This window comes from Macadamia integrifolia, chromosome 5 (genome assembly GCF_013358625.1).
Source record: "Macadamia integrifolia cultivar HAES 741 chromosome 5, SCU_Mint_v3, whole genome shotgun sequence".
Lineage (NCBI taxonomy): Eukaryota > Viridiplantae > Streptophyta > Magnoliopsida > Proteales > Proteaceae > Macadamia > Macadamia integrifolia.
The window spans coordinates 12,583,812-12,608,187 of NC_056561.1; the positions used below are offsets into that span (position 1 = coordinate 12,583,812).

Genomic DNA, 24,376 nt, shown 5'->3' on the forward strand with positions numbered 1-24,376 from the left:
ATCTCTTAGTTTAGGCTGTCATTTCCAGATTTTAACATTGCATTTTTCTCTCTTTTCCAGTTTACGAGAAAAACAATAGTTGTTTATCCCAATAGTGGGGAGGTGTGGGATGGAAGAGCTAAGAGATGGAAGGTGAGTGCAGAGTAAAATTATTGTTGCTTATGTTCTCTTCACTGTTTGCATGTCTACATCAAGTGTCGATAATTGTGTGATCTTTTTGAAGACCACTCAAGATATGGTCGAGTGTCCTCAGATCCCTCATTCCCTGTGGCAAGTTGAATGGCATACTACTAATCTGTAATACACATACATTTTGACATTTCTGTCAATTTGGGTCACCACCTATACGATGGGTATAGCATGGTAGATTAGTTTTTTTTTTTTTTTTTTGGGTTGGGAGGGGGGGGGGGCAGGGGTGGTGTTATCGTGATTTGTTCCAATTCTGGACCATGCTCCTCCAATTGCCAATCAATTATCCATCAGTGAACTCATTCAGATCAATGGGTGGTAGAGGATTCTCATTCAAATATTATTTTACTATGTTCTTTCATTCAATCTCTTATTGTGGTTTTGGATTTGCAGCCTTCCGAGTGCTTTGACGATGACATGTTCAAATTGCATGCAACAAGATGGCGCGATTCAGGAGCCAAACTCATTGGAGGATGTTGTAGGACAACACCTTCCACCATTAAATCCATCTCCAAGGTCCTTAAAAAGGAAGATCTTGAACGATTTTGTTTCTCCACAGGGAAATTTCAGGTTTGAAATAGTTGGGACAAGGCTTTGTTGACTGGAGGGTTGAGGAAATTTATCATTCAAATGATTGCCTCTCCTCCCCATCAACCCCCATCCCAAAAAAGAAGAAAAAAAAATAATTATTGTGGTTTCTGAGGTTATATTGTTCATGAAAATGAAAACTGTTTTCAGGTACCTTATTTTGGCAATATGAGCAACGGTGAACAACAAATTTTCTCCATTGTTAATATATCTTTTCATCATACACAATGTGTAGATCAAGTATCCTCAATAACTTCACTTTAGTTCAGAATCAGCAAGATTGTGGATCTTTGTTTGGTAGTTCTAGATTCATTGGGGTACATTACAGAAGCAGGAACAGGTTGGTGCGGAATTTGGATGATTAATCATAATCATACAGTTTCAAGTGTTCATTGCTTATTGATTAACCTTCATGCTAAATCTCAGTTTGTCTGAAACTCATACAACCATTGAAAGCTTGATTTGGCATGGTTAAAGATCCACAAACTGTTCAGTAATATCACATTGAATGGCCTGTAGTTCTATTATATCACCTATTTCTGGATTGTTATAGCTCAACTGTTCACAAAACAGTGATCGAATCAACCACCTTGGATACGTAAGTCTCCATATAACCCATTGCCTAAATGGCTAAGTAGTAAGTTTTCCATCACTTTTGGTGAAGAGAAACTCAAGAGCAGGCTGCAATTATGACATCAGCATCTTACCAGTCAAATTCCTGGAGTGCCCTTGGCACTGTTCCCCCACACTCATTCTACAGCCACGATCCGATGAGTGAAGAGATTCCTCAAATCGAGGTCTCATATGGCAATATCCTCCACCACTGTGCCTGCTATCAAGTACATCCAATTTTTTAAACAACGATCCTTTTTTTTTTCTTCCTCTGCTTTTCCAAATTCTTGATCCATTACAACGTTTGGAATCCAGGAAGTCTGAATTTGGGAAATATTTGGCCTTTAAGCAGTAGAGCTCATGGAGATTAAGGGTTCTTGAGGAGTCTCCAACCCAATCTGATTAAGTATTCCCTGTTTTTGGTGACCTCGTTGGTTTGTTGCTATCTGTTCTATAACTGAAAAACTAAATAAAATAGGGGAAAAGGATAGGTATGCTAGTGTAGTACCTAGGAATAAGGTATAGTAGCGTGATTTTAACCGTTAGATGAAACATAAAAAATCTGATTCGTTCATGTGGCGTGGTCTTACAAAACCTTTCCAATACTGCTGCTCCACGGAACTACTCCTCCAATCAGCCCCTTCTCCGGCCAGTGTGCTTGGAGCATCACCGTCGTCGGCAACGATCCTTTCTTTTTTCTTTTTTTTTTTTTTTGGTAGATTACTGGGTGTCTGCAAATCGAAGAGAAGACAAAAAAAAAAAAAAAAATCAATTGTTGCAAAAAAAAAATCAATTGTTGCCGGAGAAACCAAGAGAAAAAAGAGTTCAAAACTCAGTGGAGAAAAAGTTCAAAACTCGGGGAAAGTAGCAGTGGAGAAGCGGCGGTAGCAACGGCTCAAACCAGAGTAGTCGATGGAGAAACTCTCCTGCTTGTAGCAGCGAGTCATGGAGAGCAACCTCTCCTGCTTACAGCAGCGGCGGTAGCAGAAGCTCAAACCAGAGGAGTCAGTGGAACAGCAGCGGTCAGCGGCTCTCTGCAAATCGGTAGAAGAAAGGGAAAAAACTTGTCGGCGATGCACACGCCTCTCTCTGCAAATCGATAAAAAGAAAGGGAAAAAAAAAAAACTGTTGTTGGCAAATTCATGAGAAAACAACTCCTGTTGCGCAGTAAGGCGGTGGCAACAGCGGCAGCAGCAATGGCAGCGCCGAAGGCGATGGCTGCAGCGGCAACGACAGCAGAGATGTGCGAGCTCCCTTCCCTCCTCCACCTCCGGCCATGGTTCTCTCTCCCTCTTTCCTCCTGCACCATCCACTATGTTCTCTCTCATACTGTGCTTCGATTTGAGAGAACGAAAACAGATCCAACTTTCTCCGTATGATTTGATAAAAGATCTCATTGGAGTTTGCTTTCTCCGGCTGGATCCACTAAAATGAATGTCTTTTCCGACAAGAAGAGAGAGAGAGAGAGAGAGAGAGAGAGAGAGAAGGTGTTGCAACCATGGATTGTAAATTTGTATATATTCTTTCCATCCAATGGTTCAATTCAAGTTGACCAAATCCTATGGCCAAAATCCCGCTAGCATTCCTAATTCCTAGGTACTACGCTAGCATACCTATCCCTCTCCCATAAAATAGATAGATCTTTCTCGAGTATACATTCTAGTTGACCTATCTAATTTAATTGTTTTGTTCAGAAGCAAAGATATCCATAGGGCCAATTCATCCTATTTAAATATTCACAACTAATAGGTACTAGATTCTCTTTTGGATAAGCCCTAGAAGAAGAAGAAAGGCTGGAATACCAACAGAAGTCTATTATTGAATTGATAGCTTCATTTTATACTAGATAACGAATTCCCCTTTTTTATTTGATAGATAAAATCACAAGTTTCTTAAAGGGGAATCTAAGGATCAATAGCATATCATGTGTACCATTTTTATATTATTTAACTATTGATTGGATCCTTCAACACCTTTCGTGGCCCAACTGTATCTCTGTTCCACTGTGCCTAACCCCATTTGCAGATCAAGTTCATGTTGAAGTTATATTTAGGGTTTTAACAACACCCCCCCTGGGGGCGGCCCTTCAACCAAGAAGTTGAAAATTAAGACAAATTATGTGATAATATGTTATAGTGATCGCCTTCATGAGTCTTGACTCCTACAGAATAATTTTGAAACCATATATCCAAGAAAAAATGATTAATAAACCGTCTAATTTCATCCAAAGTGGAAGATGTTATCTGATTTTCAGCCCTGTTGAGCATTTGGAAGCAAAACTATATGCCACCAAGACTTCCTTTCAATAATCCGTTTTAAGGCTTCTTTTAGCATGGTCCTTGTTTTGTTTGTAAAAATCAAGTTAGTGAGGTGTTGACTATCGTTGGGGTAGATCTATTAAATATAATACTCGGAAGTGATCTCATATTGTGTTATTGGGCTTTATTATCCTTTAATGGGAATATAAATATTTTTTTCTTGCGGGGTTGGTTCATACCGTGACTCTTTATATAATCAACATTGACCCATTAGATGTATGATGAAGAAACCCTAAAGTTGTGAAAAGATAAGATAATATACAATACCAACAATTGTCACTGTTAAGGGAGAGTTCTTGAAAGAATTCTTCTCCTACCATGGATCGGGGCATGTCAGAAACACTTGTCTCTATCTTGATTTGTATACTCATATATAAGGGTGTCAATTGATCTGGTTCTAGTTCGATTTACATTTTGAGAAGATGAAAATTAAATCCGAATTGGATAAAATCAACCAAAATTAGAATTGTTTTATAGGCCCATCTTTTCTCTGGTTAGCCCCTTTTTTGGCAACCACAGGCACACCAAGAGGTGTGACCTCATCAATCTTGGTCTGAGCACCCCCACCAGCACCTGCAACAAGCTAGTCAATGTTCGGCTAGCCATCAGTGGAGGCTGCAAAAAACCAGTCAATCTTCAACTGCTTGATCTTCACCCATTCCTTCAAGAATATACTAAAATCGAAGTCTGGATGAACCTTCTCTACCTCCTTTCGCAAAATCAGCAGCCCAAGTAAATAACATTCGTCTCCTGCTTTAGCCCTCTCCTTTTGGAAGTCCTGGTAACCTTGTACTTTGTAACCGTATTGAGAACCTCACGCTCGACTTGGGCAATGGTCTAATTCACCCAATCCTTAAGCCTTGCATTTTCATTCTTCAAAAGCACCAGCTACTTCCTCGGGGTATCCACATCATTCGTTGCCTAGAGGAGCTCGACGTTCTTCCCCTTCAGCTCTTTCTCTAGGGTTAAGGCTCTGGTTGTAGTCACAAGTGAAGCTTTCTCGATCTCCCTCAGGGTGGCCATGAGCCCATCGTATTAGGCACTCTTGGTCACGATCATGGTGTTAAAAGCCTCCTCCTTCCTCACCCTTTCCAACTATCCTATTAACCTTGTTACCTCGTTGTTACATTCTCAAACTTCTTTCTATATTTTTGCCCACTCGGTAGTATTCCTCAGCTCAAACAAGAAGCTCTCATGCCCCTATAGAGAAAGAGAAATAGTTAACCACCGGAACCCCTGCTAGTTATGTATAACCCTTCACCGATAAGAGCTAAATTTCTTGCTGAAAAGGCCGCCTTATCCTTGGGAAGAACTCCTTCAGTCGCCATAGCACGGGTTACACTTGCATCATCAAACACTGATTGCCCATGAGAAACCCCATAATTGGGAACATATGGGTCATCAACAGGAGCAACAATCTCCTTCCCCTTTACCTGATCGTTGGGACCCCCTTGGCCCTCGCCATCTCGCTTTAGGGGTGATAAGATTGTAACTTCTTCTGTAAAATCAACAAGGGTAGATGTAGTCTTGATACCAGTAGCCATAACACCCGCTATGACAGATGGAGTGGAAATCCCCTAATTAGGGAAAACATCTTTCCTCTTCTTTATGCTAGAGCCATCCCCTATGCACTTGCATTTCCTTATGGTGAGGGGAATGTTGTCAACTGACAACTTAGAATTCTCCCGCTAAGGAGAAATACGCCTACCAAAACCTCCCCAGAAACTCCTTGCTAATGGCTACCCCTTGGTTATTGGGAGTAGGAATAGTAAATCCTCCCCTGGTTCGTGCTTGGCACCAACCTCATCAAGCACCTCCTGAAGAAGACTATGATCCATAGGAACTACAAGGAAGAATTAGCACTATGAGAAAAAATAACAACACATCATTACATACGAACCACAACTAGCAACGAAGGTCACCCAGACTTAAACCATACTTAGCCAACACTCATCATCAGAAAGATTGATGGAGAGAACAACATCAATGGGCACCTTCAGTTGCTCCAAAGTTCTCTTCTCCTCATTCGTAAGGGCAGGCGCCATGTTAGACTTCCTTGTGTTCGCCACTGACCAAACAGTTTGAAATTTAATGGTTCAAAAGCCTTGGCGAAGAACTTATCCTTCCACTCATGTATCAAGGTCGATAGAGAATCTACAACCAAGTGAAACTACGACTAGGTGAAGCCTACTCTGCTTTCTAAAGTAGAAACACCTATGAAAGGTGGGATTCACGGATAAGGTGTAGACGTTCATAAACAACTTTAAGGTGGGATCCTTCTTCGTATGTTTACACCTAATATAGAAGCCCAACACACTCTTCTAAGAATTCTGGACCAGTTGGGCAGGAATGATATTGTAATATTATAGAATTCAATAAAGAAAATTGTGGATGGTGAAGCAAAGGCTGGATAAAAAGAAATGATCTTAGAAGCAAGCCTCCCCTTCCCTACCACTGTTGGCCCTTCCCCCTCACTAGGAACTCTCAGGACTACTGAGTCAAGAATATGGTAAACTCTCCTATACTTCTCTAACTCCTCAGTTGATTCTGGAGACAACCTGACCAAGAAGCTTGGAAGTAGGGTTATTCATAGGGTTATAACCCAAGGTGATCTTATTGTGTGCCTTTTGTGGTTTGGGAACCTTTTTAGCAGGAGAGCCATGTGTAGTGGGCCTTTTACCTTTAGAAGGAGGGGTGTATAAAGTCCCCAAATTGGGATTAGAATGCTCGTCAGAATCCGACGAGGTGTCCCTAGATACCATTATAAAGAAGCAGAAAGAAAAAAAGAAGAAACTTATGAAGAAGGGAGAAGAAAAATTACAGATTCAAGCAAAGATAGGAGACTCAAATCACGATGAAAAAAAACACAATGATAAAAAATCACTAGAAAGGTAAAATTGAGCCACCCACGATGATCGCCAGCAACACTTACAACACCAGAATGAAAGAAGATGACAGCAAGACGAGATATGAAGACTAAGTGGTAAAACCCCTTTTAAACCCTGCTCACCATACTTATACAACAGAGAAATCACAAGGAAATTGCAATAAATCTCCACCACCAAACAAAGGGAACCATCAACAGCTAAGATGAGGAAAACTCATCGATCCAGGGCATAACCTTGTCAACCTGGACTAGCAGATGCGTGTCCACCTCATTCTCTAATGAAATTACATCGCCTCTCACATACAGCTGGATATCATGCTATCCTAGGCGACTAATGATGACACCCTTAATGTGATAACACACATATCAAGATATGACATCAAATCCACTTAAGAGTCTTAGAACTCACACATGGGAATAAGAAGCGATCAAGGGAGAGTGATGAGGTCATGGCGGAATATACCTGTTCTACTTCTCTAACCTCCTATTCTAGGAACTTAAACTAATATGCCATTATTGCACCGAATAATGACTTCTGTGGTCGGTACTTAATATCCCAAGCACATATTTATGTTATGTTTAGAGATGACCAACTCAAACCTCAACCTTTATCAGGAGGGGCAACTCCGATCACACTTTGCTCGTCCTTCATAACATCGACCAGAAACCAACAACCCCCATACTGAATGGAAACTTAAAACTAACATAATGTCGTATTATATAATTAGCACTTATTGCCCATGTGTCACCTAGATCCATTACCTAATCATGGGATAGTGGCACCCATAATCGTTTTTAGACTAAACTAAAGGCAGAAAACTTGACCAGGGTTAGGTTAGGTGGTTATCCTACCTCTGGTTAATACGGTTTTGGGTTAACTATTGCCACAATGGTTAGCTATTATGAGATCTGCCACCTTGGCTCAGATGGTGATCGACCCACCAATGGCTCACGAGTCCACATTAGCAAGGAAAGCAACAAACCAGCCAATGAATAGATCCCCCGACCACTATATAAAGAAGACTTAATGGATTTCTAAGGTAAGATATTCAAAACACTCAAAGCTCTCCCATTTTTATCAGAATATTGACTTAGGCATCAGAGCCTTCTTCCCAGGGTCATCCTCTGGGCCAGTTTCTTATCTATGGTCTACAGGTCCTAACTGAGCGGGAAACTGTAATATCATAATGCTTATGAAAATATGTATGTCCATGTTCTCTTAAATCAATGGCTTTATACCTAATTTCATTCTGTTTGGACTAATAGCTTGTTTTACATGCTTATGCTATTATGTATGTCCATGTTTTAGTGTAATTAAGATAGATTAACTGGTTCTTAATCAACCGTTAATTGGTCATAATGGAGCCGCTATGCGTGCACTCAGAAACATAGGCCCACTGTTGAGCCCACTCTAGCTCAGCCGAACCACCTGAGGTGCGAGCCACCCGAGAAACAAGCTATTACAACGAGCAGCTGGAGCAATAGGGAGCTGGGGAGCAAGGCAGTAGATAAGATAGTAGAAGGGGCCAAGCTCCCAGTAGAGCAGAGGAGACGGGTAAGATAAAAAAAAAAAAAAAAAAAAAAAAAAAAAAAAAAACCTTGAAATGCAAAGCTCGAGCGGCCGATGAAGGAGTAATTAGTGGTCAATAGCGGCCTAGTTGGTGGCATTCCTGTTTCGAATGATCTTAATTCATTTGGTGTTAATAATTGATTAATCTTTCAAGAGGACTTCACAGTGCAACAAGAGTGCTTCTTCTTGAATGCAATTATGTTTTTGAATTGAGAATCTGCATGAGATTTGTTGGGTATCTTTAATAATAATATTTTCTTGGATTGCACGTGGGCTTGGCAAGTGGAAACTCGATATTGGATTAGGTTGGTTGGGCTTGGGATTGTTCTGGGTGACCTCTCATGCATGGGATTGACTGGCCTTCATGGTTTATTAAGGCCAAATGTGGGCCTTTATATTTTTCTTGGGTTGGAATTGGGCTGGGTAAGTAGAAGCTCAACATTTGATTAGGTTGGGCTGGGCTGGGCTTGGGATTGCTCTCCCTAACCTCGGTTTGCTTTTGAGTTGAGTTATCGACCTAACCCACCCAAATCCAACCCCTAGAAACAATGTCCGAAACGAGGTAGGTAAGTCGAAAATCTTCCCAACTCCACTCCCTTAGAGTTTTTGTTAAAATCACTGACTAAATCTATTAGACAGATAGGTGAAAAACATCATAACCAATTCGAAATATCAAGATAGACAGCGATTGATTAAAATTTACATACTCGTGATTCTCATTCATAAGCTATTGGCTTAGTTTTTTTCATTGTCCACCTAGGGTGAAAAGAGAATTATTTAATTCACACTTATTTGACACTATGGTTGGATTCTTTAATTCCCATACCTTTTAATGGTCCAAAATTTTATTTCTTTAGTTGAATTAAAATGTCAGATCCCATGGCTGAAGAGATTCTATCTTCACCATGGTAGAAAAATCTCTTAAACTATTTTCTATATCTCACGAGCAATTTTCCTCAACATTTTAGGTCAACATGGAAGATACTATGTATTCTGGGAGAAAACCAAAAGAGCTACTGAAATGAAGTTAGGACAAGAAAGTGTGTGTGTGAGAGAGAGAGAGAGAAATTTCCATCTATTCATTTTTTCTCTGACGAGTTATGACGGTTACCTCTAAAGTATAATCTTCCTTGGGCTGGCCGGGTTTTTCGTGCACATTAAAACCTTTTCATTATTTCCCCTTCATTAACACAAGACAAAAGCACCAACCGTTTCTTACACATCCTTTAGTTCTACATTTAATTTGGTTCTATATTTGGAAAATTCTCAATTATAAATCTCCTCATGTGCCTTGGTGCTCACATTCCATTCTCTGTTAGTCTTATAGCTTAAATGGCTTTCATGGAGACTGTATTATCTCTAATCTTTCTCCTCTCGAGTTCATTGCTACTATATTCCATTGTTGCTCATGAAGGTCCCGAGTCCATCACTCTAAGCCTCATTCACCCATTCTCCGTCCATTCACCATTTTATCCAGGGAAAAACAGAACAGATGTGGAGAAGACTAATCTACTTATTCAGGCCACAGAAGCCCGTATGCAACATCTATTCCCAACTACAACAATGAGACAAGACGGAAGCTGGAATGGAAGCAGTGAAGTTGATGACATAGCGACACTAGTGAAATTAACCGGTGTATATTATCTAGCCCAGGTGGGTATAGGTTCATTTCCACCAAATCTTGGCCGAAAGTGGAAGAGTTATTTCTTAATCATGGACACTGGAAGTCACATTACTTGGGTACAATGCGAAGGTTGTGATCCTTGCTTACCCCTGTCGCAACCCAATTTTCCATACCGACAATCTCAAAGTTATAGGCCTATTCCTTGTGGTCACCGAGACTGTCCAACTACAAGGGAGGATTGCTTCGGAACGTTTTGTGGATTCAAAATAAGTTACGGGGTTAGATCAGGTGGGCCCTCAACGAAGGGAACTATTGTAAGAGAGACCTTGACCTTCCTTTCTGATACAACTAGAGTACGTGTTGAATCTTATCCCAATTTCTTCTTGGGTTGTGGCTTACAAAGCTACAATCATATGCTTCCACCACAGAATCAAGCTGCTGGGCTTTTGGGCTTAGGGTTTGGAGGCTATGGAACTTCTCCCATATGGAGGCAGATAAACAAAAAACGGTTCTCTTATTGCCTATTTAATTCTGAACAAGCCAGTTCAAAGTTATATATTGGAGAACGTGCAAGGATGGTAGGACCACAAGTTGTGTCTACGCCATTGATAAGAGGATCTAACCCATCGCTCTACTACCTGGACTTGCAAGATATCAGCATTGCAGGTTCTCCCCTTGGACTTGGGAGATCCCTCTCTGCTGGTTGCACAATAGATACAGGTGCTGCCACTACTTCATTTGATTCTAATGTTTATGCCCGTGTGAGAGCTGGTTTTGTTCAATACTTCGCACAGTTTCATATTCAACCATACAATAGTAGAACCAGACCAAGATATGTGCCCGATTATGATCTCTGTTTCCCAAGTCCATCTGGTTTTAATAGGTTTCCAACCATGACGTTTCATTTCAGAGGAGCTAACCTTGTTGTGCAGCCCATAAATGTATTTACAAAAGGGGCACATTTTGTTTGTGTTGCACTTATACCAGGTGCTGCCACTACAATAATTGGAGCTTTTCAGCAAGCGCAACACAGATTCTCCTATGATTTGGAGTTGGGAGATACTGGAACTCTCTTCTTTGCTCCTGAGGATTGTGGAGGCAGTGCTTAATATTATTTATGTATTCTCTAAAATAGCTTGGACTCAACAATCAAAATAAATAATTCCATTTAATGAACTCATCTTTTTAGTCTCATACCCAATTTCTCTGGTTTACAGTTTCAATAGCTAAAGATTAAATTGAGGAAATTTTAAGTAGCCTTAGGACCTTTTAATTTTCTTTGATTATGAACCAAGAGTTAGTCCTTTGGGAATCTTTTAAAGTTTTCTGTTTTAATTTGGTTTTAAAGCTATTTCTAAGTGTGTTCGTTGGAAATGAGAGATAGTTTAGGGACAACTTTCGAGCTTACTTGTTACCACACATCCAATTAAGGCTACCCACTTCAGTTGCCTAGCGCAGTTGGTCAATTGTGATGCGCTAACCCCACACTTACTAGGAGGTCTCGAATTTGAGTCTCGAATTTGATTTTTGTTATCCGATTTACACCTGGCTTAAATGTGATATATAGTGCCTATTTGGAAAACAATATGCAATTTCAATTTGTAATGGCGTAAAGGTTCCTCTAATCTTTCACAAGTTCTCTTACACAACTTGAAATTCTTGAAAGAAAGCAAGCATCTTGTAGGGATCTATGGTATCTATGGCTGGCTTATGTAAGTTAGGATAGGCTTCGTTTTATTGGTAAACAGTTAGGGTAGACTTTGATGCCAAAATGCCCAGTGATAGGCCGTGATCAAAATCCGATAATATGTGAATGGTACTGTGAGTAGAGAGAAGAAAGATCCAACTCTGTTTTTAATTAATTTCATTCACTAAACTACGATTGGGGCATACATGCTTTGCTTTATAGGAAAATAGAGAAACAAATTTCTAAATAACCTCAAGATCTTCCTAATCATGCAATAAAGCTTCCTAAATAACTTAAATAACTCCCTACTAAACAATATTGCAAGACTATAATGAACCCACAAGATAGCTAGCTATTATAAGTTTAAGAGTGAGGGATCGCTCGGTATGACAATGATTAAGGGTGGCATTTTGAGCACAAATCTTGAATTTGATTGAGGATATATGTTTAATTCAGACTCTTTCTACTATGGGAGAGTGGAAGAGAAATGATCTCATTTACGTGATTTATTGGTTCAGACTAGACTACGGAGTCTCTTAATTGCACAATCAATTAAGATCCAACTAACGAACTTTTCTCATAATTTAAAATTATAGTTAACTTCATAACTAATAGTTAATTGGTCCCACTACTATTAATACCTATACCAGAACTGAAAGACTGAAAATATCTTTTAAAAATATCCTATATTATCTACCCTACATTCTTACATTACAATCAAGATACAAAATACAATTCAATAATTCAAATTAATAAAGGATGAAATCATCTCCAATGGTTGTGATCATGCTTCCAGATCATACTCGTTCCTTCCATGTTTAGTTCCTTGTCATGAAACTGTGACCAGACATACAATTGCCCAAAATGGTGGGGCCACACTCAAGTTGGATCTAGTACTACAATTGGCTCTTGTTGTTTTCATTTTAGGGAAATATCATTCAAATGGGGTCCATATGTGAGTGGAAAATTTCATTCTCAGCGTAGGAAAGTTTTTCCATTATATATTATATATTATATTTTATCTTTATCTTTTTCTTTTCAGAAAGATATCTGTACAAAAGAAAAAGTCGAAGAAAGCCATAGGCCATGGTGCGTGACAACAAGACATAAACTTCTTTGTTGTATTGATGACAAAAGTACTACTATTTGCATATGAGAGAGAGAGAGAGAGAGAGAGAGAGAGAGAGAGAATTAGTCGCAGAAAAGCCTTTTTTTCAGTACCTCATCTTACATCTAAAAAGAAGTAAAGAAACATTTTGGGTCGAGTTTCCCTAGTTTCTTGGATCCAATGACCTTAATTCCTTCACAGATAATATTATCAGAACGTCAACAAACGTGGGTTGCTCCCAAATTTATTTCTTGAAGATCAATGATTTGACATTTGGATAATTGGATTGACTTGGGTTTCCAACATAGACTGAGATTTAAGATAAGGATCTCTAGACTTTAAAATTTGATCCAAACCTTACGCTTCACTTACTAATCCTAATCCTAATCCTAATCCTAATCCAGAAAGTCACTCTGGATACTGTTGTGTGTGTGTGTGTGAGAGAGAGAGAGAGAGAGAGAGCAATGGTTATTCATCTTCCCTTGAGAATTCATGTGGTGTCATGTGGATTGCTTCAATTGTCATTTTCTTACTTGACTTTGATTTTCCGTATATAGACAGACATTTAGGATAAAGATCTTCAGACTTCAAGATCCTTAGAGAGAGAGAGAGAGAGAGAGAGGGAGAGGGAGAAATTGATAGAGGGAGGGATCGTTTTAAGTTAAAAGATTATGCATCTATTAGCTTAGCTTATCACTAGTGTAAGTATAGATGACTCGAAGTAAAAACTGAAGTTACAACTTCCCTAACTAATAACTCAACCCGGACAGAAAAAACACGTTCCAAGGTGATGAAGTCCATGACTAGCTAGTGGGTTTAGAAGGGAAAACTAGTTCCAGCGAAGGAACTCCTCTTAACGAATCTGCCTTTCATTCTGGGTCTCTTCTCTGCATTGAGTTTCCTCACCTCGTACCTTATCTTCTTAGAGAACAACCTAGTCCTTCTCTTCTCTCTGTATCTTGAAACCCTAGCTTCTCTCCCTCCATCACCCTTCGCCACATGTCCCCCTCCTACCATTTCTTCATATGGTAGATGATGATGATGAGGATGAACATCCATGGAGCACATACTCTGCAAACATTAATGAAAACTTTCAAATTACTGAACCATTTGATCACTTGTTTGAAGACTTAATGAAGAGTAATTGCTTTATGGGATCGAGCTTACCAGAAAATCGGGCCAGCAATCGTCCAGGTTGAGTTGAGGCCGGTCTCCGGTGGTCCAGGGTGAACCCTGGCCCTGGACAGCCCAACCGGCGATGACCGCCTCGTAATCCAACTTTAACTGATATCCACCGTTGATCTTCATCATCATCATGGCCGACCCTCCACTACAACCGCCATCAGCAGTTGCACCACCACTAAATTTCTCCTCTTCTTCCTCCTCAGCTGTAGTCTGCGAATCATAATCAAAGTTCAAGTCCAGTGTCTCTCTCCCCATCTCAACATCTAGATCCACGTGACATCCAACAACAGTATCCACGTCATCTCTATCTTCCACCTCAACCTTCACCTTCCCATTTCCAAAGCAACCCTCCATGGCATCATCCATGGTTCTTTCTTCCTCTTTAGCACTCTGTAGTCCCAAGCCTTCCATGCCAAACGAGTTTTCATCAAGCCCTCGACCCAATAAGCTCTCCACATCAGCTGCGAATTCTGCAAGATCCATATCTGACGGTAGAAATCCAGGTAAGTTATCAACAGCAACCGGTAACAAAGCCTTAGATTCACTTTCAACGACAGAAACTGTAGCAACAGTATTAGCTGGTGCTGCTGCTTCGCTGGATGTTGTAGACGCGCAGAGCTCAGCAACAAAAGGGTCAAAGACTGGGACACGATAGAGAAGCTGGTCTTCGTTCTCGTCCGGTGAGGTTTCATCACTACCCATCTCGGGGACTAGAGGGAGAGGGTTTAAGGGCATGGATTCTTCAGTTTTGGGTGGCTTCTTGACATTTCGAGGAGTTCGAGCTTTGCGGGTGAAGCCCTTGTGCCATGAAGGGAGAGAATTCTCGAATGAAGAAGGATTGGAATCTTCAGTGGGGGGCTTCAGTGATGCAGTTTTGAGTCGAACCCTTTCATGGCGACGAGCTAAAGGGTTTGCAGAATGGACTGAACCATCGCAACCTTGGCAGAGGAAGGCGTCGTCGGCAGCACAGTACCAACGGGCGCGTCTACACAGGCAACTATCGCAGGCTCTCGCCGTCTTTCCGCCAATAGCGCTGGCTAGTTTCCGATCGGAGCTCATTGCTTGAGGAATATTGGAGCAGAGAAAGCAAACCAAACCGTTATTGGGAGTTTTGGTTAGCTCCCATTTCGAAGGTGCAATGTTGCAAAAGACTCCATTACTGTTTTAAGAGGAAGAGTGAAGAGAGACCCATAAAAAGCCTTTTTGCTCTCAGACTACTCTCTCTCTCTCTCTCTCTCTCTCTCTCTCTCTCCCTCCCTCTTCCACGCGCTCTTTTGGGAGTTTTCTGATTTATACAAAGAAGGATTGCTAATTCGGGGCCCACTTCTATGCCTTATCTCGTCGTTCATTGGCTGAACTTCTAGTGTCCATCCTAATCCCTCTCCTCCCATTGGCTACCTGTCTAATGAAGGGATTTCTTGTGGGCCCACTCTAAAATTGAAAATGGTCCTTCCTTTCTCTTTCTCTTTCTCTTTCTCTTTCTCTTTCTCTGCCCTTCACTCTCAAAGCCTATGTCTGTCTCTCTATAACGGATGAGACCCCATTTGCACATTTTTGTCTCTACCCATCAATTATTCCTGTTTAAACCTTCCTTCGATTGGTGCTGCGGTCCCCTCTCCCTCTCTCTCAGTTAAACGTTTCTGATACTTTCTTCTCCTCTCTGTCCTGTTAGTTTACTTGATTTTCTGTAGACGTTTTACCACATATAAATGGATGGAAATTGGAAAATACAGCCATGATGTGTTTTGAATGTACGTCGTGGATTAAAATGCAGACCAGCATCAATTGGAAATTTAAGAAGATACGGATTGTGTTTTTTCTCTGACTGTCCCTTTCTGTATACGGATCTAGATAGATATGCAAACAAGATTTCCGTTAGTCTAATGAGATTTTGATAGTTTTCCTCTATTGTTCCAATTAAGCTGCTGCTAATTTGGTTAGACTCAATCAGCTGTGATCACACTTATGCAATCTCTTGGTGTCATCAGTCAAAGCATATTTCCTTTGTTGCCCAATATTAATGGCCAGTGTTGTTACACGGGTAGGGTGTGGCTACATGTAACTAGGGTTTACCCTTGGGCCTAGACCATTTAATTAGGCAAGTTCGAGGGGTTCTTCGCTCACACAAAAAATAAATAAATAAATAAATAAGAAGATTGGAGCCAGGGGAGTGCTTGGTTTGTGACTTTTATTTAGAGCGGTTGAATGTTTGCTTTAATGGTCTAGATGGTTTTTCAACAAGTCTCCGAGTGGCTAAGATAAATAAAAAAAATAAAAAATAAAACTAAAGTGGAGATTGTTGGGTTTGTTGGTTTTTTTCTAGTCCAATTAATAGATTGATTTAATGGTCTAGATGAATTGATGGAGAGTTTGTTGTATAGTTAAATCAAAATTGGGTCCAAACCCAAGTGAAGGTACGTGTCATATGAGTTGGCATCCACTGTCTCTTCTTAATGGGTTTTCCTAAGAAGAGAGAGTTAATAGGTTTTCTCTACCACAAGAGAAAAAAGAGAGTGAGTGGAAGAGATTGGAGTCTTCCCAAGAGTTGTGTCTTCCAAACAAGTGGAAGACTAAATTTCAATATGTGTAAAGTCTTCAAGAATTGGGTCTTCCCAAGAGAATGATTCTTCTAAGTAAGTGAAGGAGGTTGGAGTCTTCTTCCAAGAGAAGAAAGTAGAGAGTGAGTGGGTTTTCTCTATAATGGAGAGAGAAAACAAGGATGAGCCTATAAAAAAAAAAAAAAGATGTGTCTACCACAAAGAGTAGTATTGTTGATCCAACTAATGATCCAAAAGTGTTAAGTCAAGATATGAGGATCTTTATGAGAGTCTCAAGAGGCACAATGTAGGTGCAACATTTGTACAATGACTAAGCAAGGAACCAAGGTGAGGGTGTAGCGTGAATGGGAGATGAGAGAAGAGTATACATGGAGGGCTTGGATTTCAGTGTCAAATACCAAGGGTTGTACTTCTTCTTCTCTTCTATTGATTCTTAGCATAATTTTGGATCTCACTCTGTGGATGTAAGGGATTTACCGAACCATGTAAATCTCTTGCCTAATGTGTGTGTGCTTGTTTTCTTTTTGCTTTTGTTGCTCTTGTATATACCATTTTAGTGTGTTGTTCACCATCGGAAGTAACTTTGCTTCCAACCCAATCCCAACAACTGCTATCAAAGTTGATGGTTGGTGACCAAGAATGAGATCGACGGTCCAGGGAGATCGTGAGTACATGATGTTGTGACAAGTAAAGGAGATATCTTTAAAAAAATAAAAAATAAAAAAAAATGGAGGGAGTTATCATGGATCGCCGTGGAAAGGTTACATGTAAGATAGAAAAGGTGCGGTAAGCACTCTTACAACATGGTTCGAGGGAAGATGATGCCTCTTCATAGTGAAAACATTGATCGAGGGACTAGAGGGGCATTATTTGGCCATTCGAGGTACTAGCACTAGAGATGTGCAGGGTGAAGTATGAGACCAGAATGATACAAGTGTTTGGTCATTCGAGGTACCAACACTAGATATGTGCACGGTGAAGAATGAAACAAGAATGATGTGTGTGTTTGGCCAATTGAGGTACTAGCACTAGAGATGTGTTGGATGAAAAATTGGCCAAAACAATGATAAGTGTTGATCATTCGAGAGACTAACACTAGTGGTGTATTGGGTAAATAATGAGATCAATGGGTGTTTCTAACAAGTCTCCAAGTGGTTATGATAAAGTCAAGGTGGAGATTTTTGGATTTATGACTTTTATTTAGACCGGTTGAAGGTTTGATTCAATAGTCTAGATGGTTTTCTTAACAAGTTTCCAGATGGCTAAGATAAAAGCCAAGGTAGAGATTACTGGGTTTGTTAGCTTTCATTTAGACTAATTGATGGATTGATGCAATGGTTTAGATGGGTTGATGGAGTTGATGAAAAGTTTATTAGGTGGTTGGACCAAATTGGGTCCAAACCCATGTGAAAGCATATGTCATATGAGTTGCGATCCACCACCACTAGTAGGTTTTTCCTAAGGACAGAGAGTTAGTGGGTTTTCTCTATATAAGAGAAGAAAAAAATGAGTGGAAGAGATTGGAGTTTTCCTAAGAGTTGTGAGTATTCTAATATGAGTGAAGTCTTCAAGAGTTAGGCCTTCCCAAGAAATGGTTTAGCCCACCCCCAACAGTCTCTCTTTTTAATTCCCCTTTGTTTCTTTCCTCCAATTTGTCAAACTATCCCATCTACTCTTTTGTTCATTGTCATTTATGGCATTGTTGTATATAATTTACATATATAAGCACTATATGCTATTATTATAATTATGTAAATCAAAAATGGGGGAGTAGAGTATTATATCTCACTATGTGGATATAGGTGATTTTTCAAACCACGTAAATCTCTTGCCTCTTGTGTGTGCACTTGTATAATTTTTATTTTTGTTGTTTTTGGACATACCATATAATGTGTCGCTCACCAGAGAAAATAGATCATTGCTTCCAACCCAATCCAACAAGGAGACCGCTTTGTTTGTTGGATGATTCTGTCGATTATGGTATGGACCATTAAATATAAAGTAACACTAGTTAATTTGGTAAAATACTAACTCAGCCAATCAGACCCATGGTGAGGGGTATACCACAAGAAAATAGGGTATTAGAGGCACAGTATTTATTAAAACCATTTCTAAATTCTTTAGAAATGGTGATCACAAATGCCTCTGTTCCAGTTCGATTACATGTCTCCTTCAGTGTAAAAACTAAGAGAAGAGAGACAAAAATAGATAGAAGAGAGTGCCGGAGCTATACTCCAGGGGGAGACTCTCCAATGTCAAAATCAGTGTGGAGCAATAGATGTGAGATCTAGGACCAAGACAGAGAAGAAGGGTTAGAGAGAGTTATCTTTACCTAGATCTCTTTCCTTATTTATATTAGTAGAGGGAAGTGGTAGCATGTATTCCATGCTTCAAGCGATGCCCATTGAGTCACTACCAAAGGAATAACATCTTAACTACCTGATTGCGACATTCTTCCCTTGTAAGTTCTCGTGAGAGTCCTTTTACACATGACGTAGTCCGATTGGGAAAACTCGTATGAAGGAGATGATGGTCTTTTTCTTTGGATTCTTGCCAGGTGGTGTATTCTGGTAGGCAGGGTGTTTACATGTATATCATATGCCCCCCTCCCCCATTCCTTTCAATCCAAGTGGAGTGAATGGGGTAAGATGTTATTCCAACAAGTTAGCATCGCTTGCCTTTTACTTAGTACATAATGCCCCCCATTATGTTTCATTCTAAACGAAGTAAAATGGAGTGACAGTGTGCCTTCTTGACCAAGTTTCCTTACTTATCCCTTGGCAGGAATCTAGTTGGGGTTTCAAATTATCATTAATGTGATGTGGTAGCTTCCCCGGCATTAGCTTTATGCAGATCAAAGGGTTTGAGAGAAATTCTTGACACTTCAATTCAAATCTTTTTTAAATGGCTTTTAGGCTGTGTTTGGTAGCCAAGAGAAAAAGAAAAGAAAAGAAAAAAATACAATTTTTGTACTTTTTTCCTTGGGTTTAGAATTTTTCTTTGCACTTGGTATGTCTTAACCCATGAGAAGATTCCCCTTTTCAAATTTAAAATTCCTCTTGGGAATTGTGAAATTTTCTTTTGTTCTTCCAAAACTTTTCTTGCCAAAAACACAAGAAAACATGAGAAAATATGAAAACATAATGACAAAAAATGAATGATTACACAATGATTTCCTATGTGGCTATCTCTCTCTTAAAATTCAAAAAATTTGAATTTTTTCTTTTCTTTTCTTTTCTTCTTTTGGTAACCAAATATACATACTTTTTTTATTTTCTGACCATTTCTTCTCTTTTCTTTTATTTTATAGATTCTTTTTTCTTTTCTTTTCTTCTCTTGGCTACCAAACATAGCCTTAGGGTCTTTTTAATACTTTTCTTTTGATGATGCATATCACAACTCCTCCGAACTCGTCTTCCATATTTCTCCTTCGAACTTCTTCTTTGTTCAGAGAACTTAACTGTGGATTTCTCCTTCCAGATTTCATTTTTCTCTCTTTGGTTCTTCAATAAATCTTCTTCCCTGATTTCCCAAAAAAATTCAACTTTTGAGGATGTCTAAAAAATTTTTCATAGGGTAGCGCCATGTCGATCCTAGTCTTAGTGAGAGATCTATTTCCAAGGAAGTGGTGCTTGACTGTAGGTCTGTTGAAGGTGGTATGGAGGATTCTATAGCCAATGACTCGAGGGAGAGTTACCATGCTCCATTAGAACGCACTTTGGATAAGGGAAGGATGATCGACATAGAGGGTATCATAACTGTAAAAAGGGATCCCGAAGATGAGCATTGCCGATTGAGTTCTAACACTCTTGTTGGATTGAGAGGGAGGTATAACACTACAAAGTGTGTGAGTCTGAGGTTGCCCTCGTATGACGAGAGAGCTTACAACGAGTTTGACGGAGATGTTTGCCTATATAGAGATGCATTAGGCTTCAGTTTCTCGGGACCGGATCAAGTCCTCGTACAAGAACCTAGTCTTGGGTTCTCGTATGTCTCTTTTGCTGACACATGTAATCCATTAAATTTTACTATCGGGATTACCTACAATACTACTCTCTCTCTCTCTCTCTCTCTCTCTCTCTCTTCCCACTTAAATGCATTTTATCTCTCTTCTCTATTTAATCTCATACATTAATTTTCTTTATATATATATAAAACTATTTTCTATTTTTATTTAAATTTTTATTTCTTATTTTAATTAATTGATTCTAAGAATATTTATACTAAAACCCCAAGTCCAAAATACCCTTTTGATACTCTATAGGTGGAGAAATCTTTATTTTCTTTTAACTGCAGTGATCCATTCATCATAGGCTTCATATGAATGGAAGAGGATATTGAAAAATGTATTTTGGACTTGTACTAAAACCCTATAGAAATTGTGAACCCTAGCATTATGGGTGAACCGTCCTCTATGGATGAGGAAAAGTTCTTCCTTTTTCACTTTTTTTGATTTGGTTTCATTGTATTGGTATGGTAGATGGTTTTAAGTGAGCTTTAAAACAAAAATGTTAATGAAAATTAAGAGAGAGAGAGAGAGAGAGAGAGAGAGAGAGAGAGAGAGAGGATGAACTTAAAAATAAAAAAAAGGGTAACAGATAAGGGAGTCCACTATTTTGTAGGATTAAAATAAAGCTATTTTAATGGGAAAAGAATTTTGATAAACCGTGAGGAGAGAGAGGGAGTATGGGAGAAGAGAATAGGAGAGAAAATAGGAAGATTGAGAGAGAGAGAGAGAGAGAGAGAGAGAGAGAGAGAGAATGAACTCAAGGGAAAAAAAAAGGAAAAAGGAAAGAAATAAGGGAGTCGACTATTTCGTAGGATTAAAATAAATCTATTTTGTAGGATTATAATAAACGAATGTTAAATCATAATTAAAAATAAATAAAAAGTTTGATAAACCGTGAGAAGAGAGAAGGGTATGGGAAAAGAGAATAGGAGAGAAAATAGAAAAAGGTAGGTAGTCGGTCAAAAAATTAAGAGAAATAATAAGTGGGTTATGCATGCTCACCTCTTAATTGTACGAGAATCGAAACTCAAATTCTCATACAAAGACCTGATCCGGATTCCAATTTCTCTTCCACTCCTTCATCCATCTGGGGATTCATTGTTCTCTGTTCTAGGTTAGGGATAAGCCTGGTACTATCCGTTCGCTTGTTGATTTTATTTGAAGAGGCAGTGAAAACATCTTACTTGGTTTGTTATTACACACCGGAAAAAAATCGTCTGCAATTCCAATTTCATATAATTCCGTGAAATACCACCTTCAGGGGGTGACACGTGTATTGATACCAATGCAATGGTCCAGATCTGATTTAAATACCTCTTCACTGATTTAATGTTTTATTAGTTGTACCAGATCTGGACCATTGTATTGGTATCAATACACGTATCACCGCCTGAAGGTGATATTGCACGGAATTGTACGAGATCGGAATTGCAGACGATTTCAACCCATTACACACCGTGTCAGAGTCAAGATGGTTAAATTCCCAAGTAAAGTGTATGATTAGAAAGGAAACTTTTTTTAAAAAAAACTTGCCCTCTCGCCTTCCCAAATCGTAGACAACACCTGGTCTTAGTCTCTGCACTGGATGCAAGGTGCTTGATGCTGATGAATTTGAGACCCTTGACATGATAAAAGACAATAATGATCTGATCTCGATCGCAGATTTGAAGAATGTGAATTTATCGAGTGATGCCGGCTTGAATCCAGACGGAATTTCGCCTTTTTCGGTTTTGTAAGATGTTTTCTGTTTGTTTTCTAAGTCATCTATTGTTAACACTTCTATATATCATGTCATAATGAATTAGAAACATTTTTACTAATGTCTGCATTGGGGTCTTAAGTAGCAATTTAATTAGACTACTACCACCAAACACTCTTACAAAGCTTTTATAGGATCAACTCAAACTCAAAACGATTAAGGTACACTCAAGCCTAGTGGTTTCAACAAGGATCACCACTAACACTCTAAACAAATCTCTCAACAAAATGACAAGATTTACAAACGCAATAATCAAAATGAACAGAAATGAAGCTTAATGTACAGGGTATGTCTAAATGTAACCGACCTAGTTACAAAAACCTTGTAACCTAAATTATTGTGTCCCCATTATTTTGTTATTTTGTGATTGCTTTTAAGGTCAAAAAAGTAAATTATTGTGTCCCCATTATTTTGTCATTTTATGATTGCTTTTAAGGTCAAAAAAGTAAATTACTGTGTCCCATTTATTTTGTCATTTTGTGATTGTTTTTAATGTCAAAAAAGCAAATTCAACCTCAACTTTTTGAATCGTTACTTTGATTTAATGGAAAAACGAAGGGTATTTTGAGAATGAATACACTCTTCCCAAACAATCCGAACAACCCCTCGACTTAACTGATCGTCTTCCTCGTCGCGAGTCTTTCTGTTACCTTTCCTGGTTTTTATGGCATAAAGTTTGGTAAGATCATCTCCAGTAAGTTAGGTAAAGGCTCTCTTTCTTCTCAGCATGTCTAATGTTTTTCTGGGTTTTAGGGGTTAAAACTTTTGGTGGACTTCATTTTTGTTTTTTGAAATTTAGAAAACAAAACCTCTCCCCAAAAATTCATGTATCAATTATATTGCAATAATTTCTATTGTTGTGCATTAGAGATGATGTGGGTAAGATAGTTCTAATCATGTCTCTTTTTCCCTCTTCAAAGAAATCAATTGTATTAAAAATGCTAGTGTTTTCAAGAAAGTTATAATCCAGGAAGATGAAAAATGGCAATATTGTATGCTTTTTTTTTCGTAAAGTAATATCGTAAGCTTGGTACTACTATAATGATGACATGTGAAATTTTGTAATTATAATATATTTTATAGGTTGATTCTAAAGGTTTTGGGATTGATTCTGGTCAATTCCAATTTGATTTAGATTTGGATTGATATTGGCAGCTACTAATTTGATCTTTGATTCTGTGTTTAAAATTGATTATAAGGTTTATAGGACTAGATTGTGGGTCTTAAGATTTGAGGGCGATTCTAAGGTTCTTTTTGTCCGTTTTTGATTTGATTGGATCAAAATTTATAGGAATCAATTCCAAGGATGTAGGGGACGGTATCAATGTCGGTCTCTGTCGATGCCGATTCGATACCGATCTAGATTGGATGGGATCGGTGGGTATCGGTCTATTTTACCTTTAATTTTTATAAAAGGTACTACTTTTTACCTATTTTACCCCTGAAACGATCCGAATAATCAATCCGGATCGAGGATCGGTCTCAGCCGATACGATCGTTCTCAGACCGATACTTGAAACCATGATCAGTTCGATCTCCAATTCCAAGTTTAAAATCCCTAGTTGATATGGCTAGTTCGGATCAATCCCAATTCCGATCATTATAGAATGGCATATCTAGGATTTTTGGGATTGGGCCATTGGTTTTTAGAATTTAATGTCAATTCTAGCATTTTTGTGATTGATTCAGATATGATCCAGACTGGAATCATTAGGGACCAATTTATTCTTTGATTTTGAGTTAAAATTCTGATATTAGCCGATTTGGATTAGAATTGATCATGAACTCTCCAACTCTGGAAGTTCTATAATGGTCATTTTAGAATTGGAATCACTAGACATATTGTTTTGATACTCAATTTCAAATTTAAAATCAATGGTTGAATAAACAAATTTCAATCCAAATCGACCATAGTAATACCTATCCAGGCTGTTTCAAAATGACTGATTATAAGGCTTTTGTGATTGATTTGATCCATTTTCGATGTTGGTCACTTTGATCTAGATTTTATCTAGTATTAGGCCAAATTGAAATCAAAGTTCAATTTCAATTTAGACTGATTCGGTTTTTATTGAGTTGACTTAATGGCCTCTTATAGGTAATATGTTCTCTTTTAGTAATTTTCTTAAGTTGTTATATGGTCTTTTATGGTTTCGATTCTCTTGATGCGGTCCAATTCAATTTTTTGCCGATTTGATAAAAACTCAAATCGATAAAGGTTCGTTTCACGTTTCTCTTTATTAGTCCAACCCGCTTGGACTGAAAATGTACACCCTTACTCA

The 24,376-nt window shown here is 38.8% G+C and overlaps 3 protein-coding genes across 3 annotated transcripts; 2 read left to right on the forward strand and 1 right to left on the reverse strand.

Annotated features, from left to right (window-relative positions):
• Window positions 1-60: 60 nt before the first annotated feature.
• Window positions 61-1,023, forward strand: LOC122078952 (homocysteine S-methyltransferase 1-like; the record flags this gene model as incomplete). The annotated part of the gene is given in 2 exon segments (XM_042645161.1): window positions 61-132; window positions 583-1,023. Coding segments are annotated over 2 exon segments (255 nt in total), but the record flags the coding sequence as incomplete, so codon positions are not given.
• Window positions 1,024-9,496: 8,473 nt separating this feature from the next.
• Window positions 9,497-10,897, forward strand: LOC122077888 (aspartic proteinase nepenthesin-1-like). Its single transcript, XM_042643785.1, has one exon. It carries the CDS (start codon window positions 9,497-9,499, stop codon window positions 10,895-10,897), a length of 1,401 nt encoding a protein of 466 aa, XP_042499719.1.
• Window positions 10,898-13,237: 2,340 nt separating this feature from the next.
• On the reverse strand, window positions 13,238-15,023 carry LOC122078370 (zinc finger protein CONSTANS-LIKE 16-like). The gene is made up of 2 exons (XM_042644337.1): window positions 13,751-15,023; window positions 13,238-13,654 (listed from the first exon to the last, which is right to left on the reverse strand). The coding sequence occupies exons 1-2, from the start codon at window positions 14,825-14,827 to the stop codon at window positions 13,400-13,402; spliced, it is 1,332 nt and encodes a 443-aa protein (XP_042500271.1). The 5' UTR covers window positions 14,828-15,023; the 3' UTR covers window positions 13,238-13,399.
• Between the last annotated feature and the right edge of the window lie 9,353 nt (window positions 15,024-24,376).

Bases quoted from the DNA above. Each gene is read 5' to 3' on its own strand.
- LOC122077888 (XM_042643785.1), top strand. From the start codon at position 9,497: ATGGCTTTCATGGAGACTGTATTATCTCTAATCTTTCTCCTCTCGAGT.
- LOC122078370 (XM_042644337.1), bottom strand. From the start codon at position 14,827: ATGAGCTCCGATCGGAAACTAGCCAGCGCTATTGGCGGAAAGACGGCG. The intron at 13,655-13,750 runs GTAAGCTCGATC...TAATGTTTGCAG, and splicing joins ATTGCTGGCCCGATTTTCTG to AGTATGTGCTCCATGGATGT.